Genomic DNA, 14,703 nt, shown 5'->3' on the forward strand with positions numbered 1-14,703 from the left:
CATCCTAGCTTTCTTTCCTAACATGGCTTGCTTTTGTGGTTTTAAAGTTTTTAAAAATTATTGAAACAATTTTAAACTTAATAGTAAACATAATTCTCCTTTTGAGATGAATTTTTTAAAGTTGGGCTATAAATATTAAAAGAAGAATTAATATATTTATACTATACTTATGTCTTTATCTACTTAGCTATGCTAGAATCTGATGTAACTTAAATTATCTAGTTGGTGAGTTGTTTCCTTAAAGGTTTTACTTTTCTATAGCATTTTCTAAAAACTGTCAAGTATTTTTTAAAAATGTAATATGAATAAAGAGGTGTTCTGAGTAATATTCTAATCTGTGTGTAACTATCATAGCATAACTATTATTGTTACCAAAAATATTAGTTTGAAATTTATTTGAAATTTATTGCATTGTTTTAGAAATGGAACATATAGAAGAGCAAATGAGTGAAAATACTTTCTTTCAATGTTCATCATCTGGAGACATGTAATTATTAGGCATCTGACAGAAATGGTTTTTCCTTGCAGGGAATCCCATGCCAGAAATCACATGGCACAAAGATGGACAGCTCCTCCGAGAAGATGAAACCCATCACATTACGTCTGGTGGCCGTTTTCTTCACATTACCAATGCCCAAGTGTTGCACACTGGAAGATATATGTGTTTGGCTTCTAATACAGCTGGCGAGAAAAGCAAAAGTTTCAGTCTTAATGTGTTTGGTAGGTGGAAGTTCTGCTTCAAATCCTGACGAATAAGATGTGACTATAAGCTAAAATCTTTTCTTTCTCTGCATATATACTATTTCTATCATAGAGTTTCATTATGTAAGGAGCACCAGTGTTGTGTTTATTTACAGTTTTCCTTAATTAATTTATTCAATCATTCATAAATTCATTAATTGCTATGGACTACCTCACTGTGTTCCAGGCACAGTATTTTATGCAAAGGGTAGCTATGAACAAAACAGGTATTAAACATACTACAGTAAAAGATAAAGTTATGCTGGTCAAAGAAAAGCAGGTAAACCGTGAATGAATGTCAGAAACATTGCATCCTTTCTTTGTGAAATTCTTCCATTATTGGAAATTGTCCATATTCTAGTCTTTGTGCGTAGAAGTGATGAAATATCTTTGTGCTTTGATACATTTGGTTCCTGCGATATTGAAGTAATGCTTATGTTGTGAGAATGACCTTAGATTTTTCCATGTTCATTCTTTGAAATTTAAAATGTACCACTTAAATATGTTGTATTTGATGACTAATATAAAAATAATTCTACTAAAATCAACTACTGACTTACATGTTGGTTTGCAAATTTTTGTAGTTGTGTTTGTTTGTTTTTGTACTTATTGGCTATACTATTTGAGAAGCACATGAATACTCCCATTGATAGAAATTGCCTATATAGAACACATCCCTCAGAGAGCTTACAGTCTAAATGAGTAGAAGATACATGTGCAAGAAAAGTTAAATCAAAATACCAGATAATATAGAAGTAAGTGACAGGTGAATAGTATATATAATTATTGTATGTTTTACAAAACTATAAATCCTCATGGGAAGAAACCTTTTTCGCTTTGTAAAGAGATTAGCCCTAGCATCTAATATGGTATTGCAAAACTAAATGCATGTATGAATACTAATGGGTTTATGAGCGAGTTTATTTCCTTACCTACCTGTGATCTCTACACATTTAGTCAGTGTAGAAAAGACAAATATCAGCCCTGGGTTACCTATTCTCTCTTGTAGCTTGTATTTCTCTTATGACTTTAAGTCCTTCGTGACTTACTCATCCCACTTCTGCTTCATCTCTCAATACTGACCCATCTCCTCATCCAGTTATCTGTCCTCCTTGCAATCCTGCTGTAAAACTCTCTCCAGCTACTGGCTACAATTGAAATTTGACCCTTCCTGGAGACATCAGCTCCCTTGAGAACATCTGTGGAGACCACTTATTCTTTATCCTGGGTATCCTAAGCCAGGCCATCTCACTCTAACACCTTCCTGCAGCCTCACCCCTGCCTGGTTCTTTACCCAGTTCCTTGTCATTCTTCTAATTCAGCGAAGATTGAGGTATCTTAATCAAAGTCTCTTATCTGCCAGCTTAATGAAATTGAGGCTATTCAAGTGTTTTTGCTCCTTCCAATCTAACCAGCAATAAACTCAGTGCCTTTGCCCTTTCTTTCTTGAAAAGATGAGTTACTCTTGTTCACAATTACTGCTTGTGCTTGTGCCCTTGACCCTATCTTTTTGCCTTCGTTGGATTGTCACTTACTCCCTGCGATTGCTTTGCTGGCAGCTTTACTTTCTACTGTGTCCCCCATTTCTGACTTTATCCACTTATGTCCCACTAAGGACAGAACTCTTTTTGTGCTATTTTTGACACTGCCCTGGCAAGAACTACTGTATTGTTTGTCCAGCAAATAATTTTCAGTACTGACATGTCATTGATCTCTTTTACCCTGACAGTGTTCTTGCCTACTCATCCTTGCACACCTTTGGTTGCTTCCTATCTTTCTCCTTTACGAACTTGCGTTTGATCGGTCTCTGAAACACTGCAAGCTCTAGAGCTCTGTCATTACCTCATGACTCTGGAGGCTCTAGACATCTCTGCTACTAATACAATCCCAGATGTTTAACTCCTATAGACTGCTGGCTTTTAAAATCCACTGCTGAAGCCCAGATCTTTCTTACCAGATGGAACATTCCTATATAGAATTGTTTGTTGAAATTTCTAACTGGAATATATGATTTAAAACTCAATGTATTCAAAATTTAATAAAACATCTTTCCCTCTCAAATAAGCAAATCTTTCCATATTTTCTGTTTGTATTACTTCACCGCAGTTTAAGTTCTCAAGTTATTTTTCACTTCAGTTCCCTTAGCCCGCAAGTTCTACCTTCTTTTAATGCATTAGCTCAGTATCTCATATCTTTTGTGAATCAAATATAACTGTTATCCTTCCTTCCAGTATTGACCCTCTCAAATCCATCCTTTAAATGTTCCCTTCTTGTCCCTCATTGCTTACTAGTACTGTGCTCCCAATATGCTTTCTTTTTATCTGCTAACAACTGCTAATACTGTAGAACTCACTCTGAAACCTACTCCAAGAGAGCTTCTCTAATGAAACTCTTCATGCTCCACACATCAGCCTGGACTGAATGCTGTTCCTCCATTTGCCTGCATTGTCCTTACTACATTATGTTATGGGTCCTTTTTGATGTGTCATCTTTCTCATGACCCTGTGAGCTTTTTTAAGGATCTCACTGCTTTTGCAGAAACTAAGAACAAAATTTAGTTATTTTGTAACTGTTAAGAAATAGAATTACATAAATAAATACAATGGCAATTTAGAAATGCACAGATAGAGAAATTTCTAAATATTTTTCTTCAATCAAATTTTACATCTTTTCCAGTGTCTCCTACAATTGTTGGTGTAGAAAGTGATGGCAGCCCTGAAGATGTCATTGTTACCCTTAACAGCCCGACCTCTCTGGTCTGTGAAGCTTATTCATACCCTCCAGCCACTATCACCTGGTTTAAGGATGGAGCTCCATTAGAATCCACCCAAAATATTCGCATTCTTCCTGGTAATAAATTAATTTCAGATGTCCCAGATGCATCTGTGTCATCTACTGTTGTCGAAAAGCAGAATCATTGAGTTTTTTCTTTACAAAATGTTATATTGTTATTTTAATTCCTAACTTTTATATGTACCCTTTCATCTAAAGGACCAAATATTTTTGAAAGAATATAAAAATACTTAAATGACAAGATAATCAAATGCTATAATGTAATTAATTGCTAAAATACATTGTAATGTGGAATAGCAACAGGTAGAAATTTACTTTCTAATGGATTAAATCTTGAAGGAGAGTTAGTATTTAGATTGAGTTTATTTATTCCTCTTTAACACATATAGATATAATTAAAAAGTACAATCACAGGCTCTAAGAAATTTATGGTCTTATTTAAAGGAGAAATGATATGTGTAAAAGTTTATCAACATTAATTTGTGAATAAACATGAATTATAAATAAAAAGAAACTATGAAAAATGGGGCAGTAACAATTTTTATAAGAATTCAAAAGAATAAATAGCTACTGTGGGCTGAAGTGGTGAGGAAAAGCTTTATTGCTTAGTACATGGACCAGACTATAAAGAATGTTCTAGAATTTAATTGACAATGAATTGCAAGATGTTTCAGATCTGCTGGGTGGCTAGAGTGGGAAAGCGATAAAGTGAAAAATGGCCTAGCCATGTGCAAGTAATAATAAGAGACCTCTTCCCCACTCTGTGAATGGAGACATCAGATGTCCTTGTGGGCTGAGAGAGCAGGACATAAGGTCAGGAAGGAAAGTTGGAGTCTTGTTTTGAATGCTCCTTTGAATAATTTTTGGTTTGTACTTTAGGCAGTTAAGAACTACCGAAGATTTTTAAGGAGGAAGGAACCATAATAAAAATTGTGTTTTAGCACAATTAATGTAGGTCAGATGGATGAGAGGAAGATGATTCAGGCAGAAGCCTATCTGTTAAGAGTGAAGAGAGACTTAGCTAGAGTGGTGTACAGAGGTGTGAGAGTCATTACCATGAGAACCAGCGGGGATTCACGACTGTCGCGCCCACCACGCAGTGCTCACACAGACTTTGGTTTGTTCTGTATCAACTGTCTGCCACAGAATGATGTCTAAGAAGAAACATGTTAGTAATGAGAACTAAAACCCTGGGAGTTTGACATACTCTTACCATTTTGATGTCAGAGCTTCTTTGATGCTTCATAATCTTTTAGGAGGTAGAACTCTGCAGATCCTCAATGCCCAGGAGAACAATGCTGGAAGATACTCGTGTGTGGCCACTAATGAGGCTGGAGAAATGATAAAGCATTATAAAGTGAAAGTCTACAGTAAGTTCTGAAAGAACACTATGTTTCATATCTTCTCTAATTTTTTTAACTCTTTCAGTCCTAGTTTTCATTATGGTTCATAATTACCTATACTGATCTTTAAAGACTCTTGTTTATTCAGTCTGCCTCATTACATTGAATTAAGAATCATGCCCACTTCAATTGCTTAAAGATGTGAAGAATCCATTCAGTCTGAACACTATCCTCTTGTCAGAGACCATGTCAGCGGCGCTTTCTCAAATTTCTCTATTTTTGTCTCTGACTTATTGTCTTGGCCAAGTTATTGTAATGTTGTGTACATAACTGTTGTTTAAATGCATGTGCCCTAGTCCACTGCCCAAGATGAGATCATACGTGATTTTAGGCTATTGCAATGTACAATGAACGATAAATAAAAAGCAAAGCTAATACTGCCATTAATAGGATCCACATTTCCAATATTTTATTCTTCTTTTTATAAAGAAAGAATATTTTTCTGATTGTCTTTTGTTCTTTGACTCAGCACCTTTAGAAGCCAATAAAATGCATTTTAAGGGTTATTCTTTGTCTGTGAACTTGGAACAAATGAAACTAACTCTTCTGTGAAGAATGTTAGTAGCGCTGGCAGTTTTATACTGGTGGGGAATAAGGATATTTCTCTTCACATTCTGTACTGAATACTACTGTTCACTAAGATGCTAACTGAGGTTCTTAATGAAAGTAAAGCACACAAAGAACCAATGTTTAACTCTTTAATGTTTATTTTATGCAGTTCCACCCATAATCAATAAAGGGGACATTTTGGGACCAGGTCTTTCCCCCAAGGAAGTGAAGATAAAAGTAAACAACACCCTGACTTTGGAGTGTGAAGCATATGCGATTCCTTCTGCCTCCCTCAGCTGGTACAAGGATGGACAGGCCAGTCAACTATTTTTATCTGCTAATGGTTTCTTAAAGACTAATATGATTAATAAAAGATATCAGGCACAAGTGACTCAGAAAATCATTGTGACCTTAAAATGATCAAGTCCTATCCTCTTAGCATCTAAAACTACTAAGAAACCAACAAAAGAAACCTAATCCACCTTCAGTAATTTTGGTATTGTTCCATCATGGGAGAGTTTGCAGGATTGTTTTACTTAGAAGTTGACTGTGAAAATCTGGCCACTCTCCCCTGGAAAAGTTAGGGGGACATTGTTTCTGTTCTGTGGCTTTAGAAAGTAAGTAAACTTCTATAGAGAAGAAACACAGGGTGCTCAACCGGATTAGAATGAAGAGTATAAATTGAGAAATAAATTTATTCAGAACTTAATGAAAGGTGATACTTTTATTATTACAAGAGAAAGAAAACAAGCTTTAAAAAGACAATGGAGAGCATAATACAGTTTCATGAAATACTAGGAAACTTCAAACAAAAGGCAGAGCCTTACTGTTGTGATCTGACTTTCAGACCTACACCGTATTTTTTTTCACATCTAATTTATACTCTTCCATGTGTGTTTTAAAGATATAATGTGCTGATGTTCTCAGGCTAAAATAGATATTTTAGTTGTTGCTAACACTACTTAATACAGATGTGAACTAGCTAAGCTGTTGTTTATCCTGTTAATCAACCAAATTGTCAGTTAAATTCTAGTTATAGAAATTTAGGTCATAGATGCACCAAAGATATAGCTTATTTTTCCTGGGGTCTAGAGATCCCAGATGTATTTTGCAATACTGGCAGCTAGGAAAAAAATCATTCCGTATAAAATAAGCAATTTTCATCTGGAAGCCATTGCAAAAGGAGAAATATAGAACTCCCACCATGTTCTGTTTGTAGTTTCTTTTCTGACTGCAAGCTTACTTCATGATAAAATATCAATTCTATATAAATTTGCTTGGAAATAAATAATTCCTTTCTCTGTTGAAATCATGTTATTATTTTACTTTTAAACATTCTCTCAAGCCTTTCCTTTCTTGTAGTTACTATACATGCACACATACACAAACACATGCACACCCATAAAAACTGGGTACAGACCAGAAGAGCAATAGGAATGAGACATTTTTAAAAATTGCACTCTGAGTAAAATATTGTTTCAAATTCAAATTTTAGAATTGATCAAATTATGATACTTCAAACTGCTAAATTTTATGGTTTGAGATTGGTTCACTAGAATTCTAACAAAAATATTTTTTATTAATTTCTCTATTTTCTGTTTTTCATATAAGCAGTACTACTTTAGTGAAGCAGTATTAAACACACACACACACACAGACACACACACACACACACACACACACACAAGTATTGGCAGTATTGGTCACAATAACTTTTTTTTTTGTACCAGGGATCAAACTTGGGACCTTGTGCTTGGGAGGCAGGCGCTGGAACCACTGAGCTAAATCCCCAGCACCACAATAACTTTTGATACTCTTTGAGTTTTATTTATTTATACCCTGAACTTTTTGCTTTTACATCGAAAATGTAAATCATGCAATTTTTATACATGATATACTGTTAATAATGATTTGTTGCAGCCCAAATTATGTATTGAGCACTTCTATTTACCAAGTTTTATTTTAGGTGCAGCACATACAGCCATGAAAGAAACAGCAAAAAATCTCACCTATGTAAGTTAGGGAAGAGAGGAACTAAACAAATAACCCTGTAAAATAGAATGTTCCAGCTGGAATAGACGTCATAGAGAAAACTCAGTGAACAAGGATACCAAGGATACTTAAACAGGGAAAGCCTCTATGATAAGATGATATTTAAGCAGAAAACCAAAGACAATGAAGGAAACAGACATAAACTATCATAGCGAAAATGTTTCAAAGTATAGTGTGTAGCAAAGGAAAAGCACCCGAGGCATTTGGACCAGAGTGCAGTAGCCAATGGGAGCACAGAAGTTATGAGACAAAGAGGAATAGAGGGCCACATCATACTGCCTTGTAGACCAGTGTTCCCTTATTTGGATAGAAGGCCAACTGGCAACTTTTGAACATAGGAAAGATATGATATGATATGAAATGATTTGGTATGATATAATATACTTAAGCTTTCGAAGGGGCTACATTGATTTCTAGAGTTGAAGAAGAAAGAGAGGGTCCAGCTCTGAAGTTCTTGCGGTGGTAACAAAGAAAGGCCATGATTACCTTGTGGAAGTGGAAGCAAGATGTAGGATGTAAAGGAGAGATGAGTACAAGTGTTGCAGGAGATCATGAAGAGAATGAGATTGGATTGAAAGAGAATGCATACGAAGATTAAGATCTGAAGGGATTCCTACATTTGGAAGTGAAGGAGTAGATAGAGAGTGTAGGGTCTCAAAATATAAGGGGGAAAGTATTTCAAAATAAAGACAAGTTAAAATGTATCAAATACCAATGACAAGGTAAAGTAAGCACTGAGAATTGACCAGTAACTCTAGCAACATGGATGTCATTGGCGACCTTGACAAAGACTTTGTTCAAGTAGATGACACAGTCTGATCGGATCATATTCAAGAAAAGATGAAATATGAGTTAAAAGTTAGCAGGAGGCAGGCAGAGAGTGAAAACTTGAAACCAAGATTATGAAGGGTGCCTTTATTGCTAATTATCAGGTCTGTCTCTGTCAGACTCTCTTACATAGTAACTGAGAAAGAACAGAGGATAAAAAAATTAAAGGAGAGGAGATCAAGGAGCTGAAATGGTATGGGTTTGGAAGACTGTCCACATGGATATTTAATCCACCATGAATTATGACAATAATATCATTACCAGGAATGACCTAGCAGCTAAAATCTTCAAGAATTGAGAGGAAGTGATAATTTAAATAAGACATCCTAGCATAAATATCTCTAACTCACAAATTTTTATGTATGAGGTGATAATAATTCTGAGAGAAAAAGAGTTATAAATCAGATTATACTAGTACCCTCAATTTTTCATAAATTCTGTTTTTTAAATAAAATTACAAAGGATACTTTTTTAGTACTAGATAATAATAGCTGAAAAAAAAACTAACATGGATAAATGGTACCTGAGAACATATTTTTCATTATAAAAATGTATAAATGCATTACCTTACAAATGCCTGGCCCAAATATAAATCACCTGCATGCTCTCATAGAGGATTTACGAAGTGCATAATGCTAATGTTATTACAATTAAATCACAGCCCCTTAAATCAGATGATCATGTTACTATTGCTGCAAATGGACACACACTTCAAATAAAGGAAGCTCAAATATCAGACACCGGACGATATACTTGTGTTGCATCTAATCTTGCAGGTGAAGATGAGTTGGATTTTGATGTGAATATACAAGGTAACACTAATATCTAATTCTATAAAATTTAATCAACATGACCTATCAAAGTAATGGAAAAGAGATTCGATCTGATCTATTTTTAAAAGGTTTTTTCTATTGGCAATAATATAAGTTCATTATTGAAATTTTGAACAAGAGAAATTAAGGGAGAAGAAAAAATCCCATTACTCAGGATTACCTCTATTAGGTTTTATGTTTCCTTTTGAAAATCTTAAGTATATACTTCATTTATAAACTTGGACCATCTAATACAGACTTCTGTGTTACATTAGCGTTCACCTGACACTCTCTTATGAAGTGTTTTTTTGGGGTTTTTTTTGTCCCGGGGATCGAACTCGGGACCTTGAGCTTACAAGGTGGCGGTGGAACCACTGAGCTAAATCCCTGGCTCTCTTATGAAGTTTTTAAAATATCATATATCTGCAATATAAGAAAGCAGTAAAGAACAGAATTCAGAGTAATCATATTTTGAATTGGATCATAATTGCTTCTACTACAAGCTTTGTGACATGTGGGAGTTGCGTAAATATTTTAAGCTTCCATTTCCTCATGTTTAGAGTTAATACCTTATAGAATTGTAGTGAGTGCTAGATGAGATAAAATGTGTAAGTTTTTAGTAAAATAATTGTACTGGCAATTGAACTCAAGACCTTGTGCTTGCCAGGCAGGCACAGTGCCACTGAGCAATAATAGAAAATGATCCCAAGCAATTTAATATTTTCTATTATTGTTACTTTGGGGGATATTAACTATTCAACATGAGTGCGGGAGGATTAAACCCAGGGGTTCATGCATGCTAAGCAAGCTGTCTACCACTGAGTGCACCTCCAACCCTCAACATGGTTTTTAATAATTATGCCTGTTTCATCAGTTGAATATCCAAATATTTGTTTAACTAGACTTCTATTGTTTAATGTCTGAGTTGTTTCCAAGTTTTTATTATTCATAAATAATCTACACTGAACATCTGTACACTCAAAATTTTTGCACATCTTTGATTTAAGTGGCTAAAAGTGGAAATCTTAGGTCAAATGTTATTCACTTTTTAAATGCTTTTGATGTACAGGCAACTTGATTTTGTAATACTTCATACTTGTTCCCAAAAAGTATGAGATTATACTATTATTTTTCTTAGTGAAGTTTTTAATTCTGATTGCATAATTCCTTTCGCATTTTAGTAAGATAAATCACTGAGAAATGCTCTCCATTGAACCACTATTTTGGGGGGTTTTTAGTGCTGTGATCATCTTTCTTAGAATGCTCTGCCCTGAGGATGGGCCCCTTTATTGTCTAAGTGCCAGAGCCCATTACAGGGGAAGAGAAAGATGAATGTAGCCTTCTGGGCACCATATTTCTTGTTCTTCCACATAAGAATCAGTTTAAACTTCGGTCTACTACTTTGTTTGCCTAAGATATGGGCTGGCAGATACATAAGTACTTAAGAATATCATCTAATTTATTAGACTTAAAAATCACTCTTGTCAAAATACAGTTAAGATTGTTGGTTAATGGTTTGACACCTGGATTCATGCTTGACCAAAATTTAATGCTTTTCCTCCATAGTTCCTCCAAGTTTTCAGAAACTCTGGGAAATAGGAAACATGCTAGATACTGGCAGAAGTGGTGAAGCCAAAGATGTGATCATCAACAATCCCATTTCTCTTTACTGTGAGACAAATGCTGCGCCTCCTCCTACACTGACATGGTATAAAGATGGCCATCCTCTGACCTCCAGTGACAAAGTCATGATTTTACCAGGTAAAAACCATCGTGCACATTTGAAAATATGAATCTCTGTCACATGTATTTCTTCTCACATATTTAACCAATTAAATTGCGTGGGGCCGGGGATGTAGCTCAGTGGTGCCGAGCCTGCCTGGCAAGCATGAGGTTCTGAGTTCAATTCCTGGTACAGAGGAAAAAACATGAAAGAAAAGAAAACCTCCCAATTAAATTGCTTGGGCCTCTGGCCATGTAATTTAACTGCCATTAAGTTGCGGTTAAGTCACTGGTATCCACGTAGCTTAAATCGAGAATAGTCTAGCTTCAGATTTTAATAATAGGAAATAGGTCACCTTAGTAAATTTTTTCAGATCTAATAAAAAATCATTCCGTCAAATTATGATAGTAGTTTTAGGAATGTCCTTTGGCTTCTTCATGCTTGCTTTTCTCTACTAGTACAATGAAATAATGTTTTCTTTCTATATGTTATTAAAATAAATTCTAATATATACTTGTAAATAGTTACTATATAATATTAAATGATTCATAAATAGGTTATAATTGAAAATATTTTAGTGTTTATGAGATGTTTAAATTGTTGTGAAATAATATTTTCACAGCTTCAAATAAATTTTACTAAACATTCAAATTCAGAGTTTGTCAAAACTCATCAAATTGTGCCATTAAGATCAATGTGTTAAATAAATATATATATTAAACATATGTAAATTTAGCCTGAATTAGTAAAAGAATATCTTGAAAAAATAATCAAAAATGAAAACAAATAAATAGATACAGCAACTATGTAATATGTGATTCTAAATTGGATCTGGGTCTGGGAAAATGGCTATAAAAGTATATTGCAAATGGTAATGAAATTTGAGTTTGGACTATGTATTCAATAATAGTTTCATATTAACTTTAAATTTCCTGCTTTTGATCTTGGTGTTGTGATCATGTAAGGGATTATCCTTGTTCTTACAAAATACTGATTTAAGAGTATTTAGGATTAAAATGGCATCATGTCTCCAACTCACTCTCAGATGGTTCATTTTGATAATATATATGTGACATAAAAATAATGCAAATGACATAAAACTTAAATAGTAAGCGTAGCTGAAAATCTTTATATAATTATTGCACCTTTCTCTAAGTTTGAAATATCAACCTAAAATATTTTAAAATACAGAGAACTATTCTTTAAAGATTCTATGTGTAACAGTACATTTCATACTTTTAAATCTCTGGATATGACTTTTTCAAACAAGTACTTGTAAGAAACAGTGTCAATGTCTACAAAAATCATTCAAAGCTGTGAAAGTATGAAGTCACTGCATGACAACATTCCAAATGGGAACACGATGAAGGGCGTAGAATATCATTTCCCTCCCACCCTAGGAAAACTTACCTGATCTACTCATTTCTCAGGAAATCTGATCATATTGCAATGTTGATTCACTTTTTAATAATGCAATGTTATAAAAATGGATAGTATCTGAAATTAAAACTGAATGATTAGATGAAGTAGGAGCCTAGAAATAAAATGTAAGGAAGTCATTCAACCTGAAAAATGGGGTCTGTGTTTATGATCTGTGTTCAGCCTAAGATTCAAAGAAGTAAATATACTGGGGTATATTTGTAGGAGGGCGAGTGTTGCAGATTCCCCGGGCTAAAGTAGAAGATGCTGGGAGATATACATGTGTGGCTGTGAATGAGGCTGGAGAAGATTCCCTTCAGTATGATGTCCGTGTACTCTGTGAGTTTGTTTTCTTTCATTTATTATGCATTTTCCAGTCAAAAATATTGTTCAGAAACTAATGTTTGCAAGATGTTACCCTGAGCACTTAGAGACCATAAAGATAATCAGAAACTAATAGTCCTTCCAAAGAATTGTTTTATATACAAATTGAGAGCATATTGTCAGAACTTTTGAGATATTAAGTAACACAATGGCTGAAACTGTGCACACCCCCTAAACAAAAGAGAAAATTCATTGACTCATGAATTTGCAAAGTCCCAGGGTCTATCTGGCTTCTAACATGTCTGAATTGTATGGCTCAGAAGAAGTCAACCAGACCTTAATTTTTTTCCTCTTGATTCTGTTTTTATTTATTAATTTCCCTCCTGAGTAGGAATCCCCTTGAATAGCAAGGTGATCCTTAGCAGCTCAGGCTTTAATCCCCCTGTTTTATGTTCAATGAAAATTTTTCTCTTTTGGTACGTATTTATAATTGAGGACCTGGAATTTGCTTTCCATGGTTTCAGTTGGCAAGTGAATCAGATTATTCCTCTCTGAGCCAGTTTCAGAGACCCATAGGTTACAGTGTTCTAATTGAAAAAGCCTGGTTCGTATTCCCACTCTGGAGCCAGAGACATCTCCATCTGAGTTTATGTACAGTCAGTAGAAGAAGCATTGCTTCTTTAAGGGAAAAGACACATGTTGTTACTAGAAATAGATGCTTGCATTGGAAGAGGCTGAGCTACAGAAATGGCAGTGGGAATATATAGGAAGAGGTAAGAATGAAAGATTTTATAAAGGAAGTAATTAAATAATATGAAGTATTAGGCACTTAGCTCACTGTGCAAGGGGACGCTGATATCTTTATCCTAGGTGATTGCAAAATGGTATCAAGATGAATAGAAGTAGAAGACCTAGGATATAAACATGACTAGGGAGGGAAGGAAAGAAATTAATTTTGTTTCAGAAGTGTTGAATTTGGCATAGTTACAGGAAACTTGGGTAAAATGTTGAAAGAGAAGTTGGAGGTAAGAAATTCTCTATAAGAAAGAGAAGTGAACCAAGAATATAGATTTGACAGTTATTCAAACGGGTGGTGGCCAAAGCCAAGGTTTCCAACAGAAATGGTAGTAGAAGATCAAAAGAAGATAAATGAGGCATCATTTACAATTAGAACAGAAAGGAAAGCAGAATTAGAAGAGGACTATCTAAAGAGTTAATGAAAATCAGTAAACTTTGTTCCAGAGTCAAAGGCATAGAAAAGTTATCAAGAGGTAGGTTTTACTACTGGATGCTAAAATGAGTTTAGGAAAGTAGAAACCAAGAAAAGGCCATTTGGCTTTGGAACTAAAAAGGCATTGATGAAATTCAACAGATCAATTCAGATGGTATGGTGTGCTGCAAAGCCACAGGAGAAAAAAGGATAAAAGTTCAACGTGTAATCAAAGGTAAAGGAAACAAAAATAGAGTACTCTAAGACATTTTTCAGAGGAGTAGAAAGGTAGAATAGAGTTTGAGGATCAACAGCTGGTTGAGGAAAGAAAACAAATTTAAGAGATTTGAATTTGCTTATAGATCAAGGAAAATAACCTAATAGAAAGGGTAAAGTTTCAAGTGAGTGTGTGGAAGGCGGAGAGTTCAGGGATGCTTAGTGCAAAGTCCTAGAATATGGAAAATGTGCAAGGAAGGAACCAAGGGAGGTTAATTAGCTTTTCATAGAGAACTAGAGAGAACTGAACCAGTGCAAAGAAAAAGGTTTTAAGTTCTCCCATTAAGTATGAGTATAAGAAACAGTGACAGGAGTGGAATCATCCCTGTGGAAAATAAAAACTGTTAGCATTTGGCAATGTGGAGGATCTGATAATGTGAAGTTGGACCCATTTGGCTCAGTTATTGCTTTCTATGGTCACCTGGAAGTAGAGGTATAAAAAAGTAGATGATGTAGCCCCCTGGGAGTGGGAACGGGGCCATGAGAAGAAGTACATTGTGAAAGCAGTAGAGAGTGAGATCATACGAGCAGAATGATGGAGCATTGCTGAAGTGATCAACCCACTCGTGAGGT

At 34.9% G+C, this 14,703-nt stretch overlaps 1 protein-coding gene across 9 annotated transcripts in view; it reads left to right on the plus strand.

Annotated features, from left to right (window-relative positions):
- The window catches only part of Hmcn1 (hemicentin 1), a 421,540-nt gene that overhangs the window by 303,910 nt on the left and 102,927 nt on the right, over positions 1–14,703 (plus strand). For all 9 annotated transcript variants that reach the window (XM_087194441.1, XM_087194442.1, XM_087194444.1 and 6 more), the window contains 7 exons: positions 529–720; positions 3,418–3,591; positions 4,791–4,904; positions 5,656–5,801; positions 9,028–9,178; positions 10,745–10,939; positions 12,546–12,659. In XM_087194441.1, coding sequence (XP_087050567.1) covers positions 529–720; positions 3,418–3,591; positions 4,791–4,904; positions 5,656–5,801; positions 9,028–9,178; positions 10,745–10,939; positions 12,546–12,659 — 1,086 coding nt within the window. The remainder of the gene's footprint in view (positions 1–528; positions 721–3,417; positions 3,592–4,790; positions 4,905–5,655; positions 5,802–9,027; positions 9,179–10,744; positions 10,940–12,545; positions 12,660–14,703) is intronic.

Source organism: Heterocephalus glaber, unplaced genomic scaffold (assembly GCF_053883595.1).
Source record: "Heterocephalus glaber isolate CG9 unplaced genomic scaffold, H.glaber_assembly_v1.0 deba00001600, whole genome shotgun sequence".
Lineage (NCBI taxonomy): Eukaryota > Metazoa > Chordata > Mammalia > Rodentia > Bathyergidae > Heterocephalus > Heterocephalus glaber.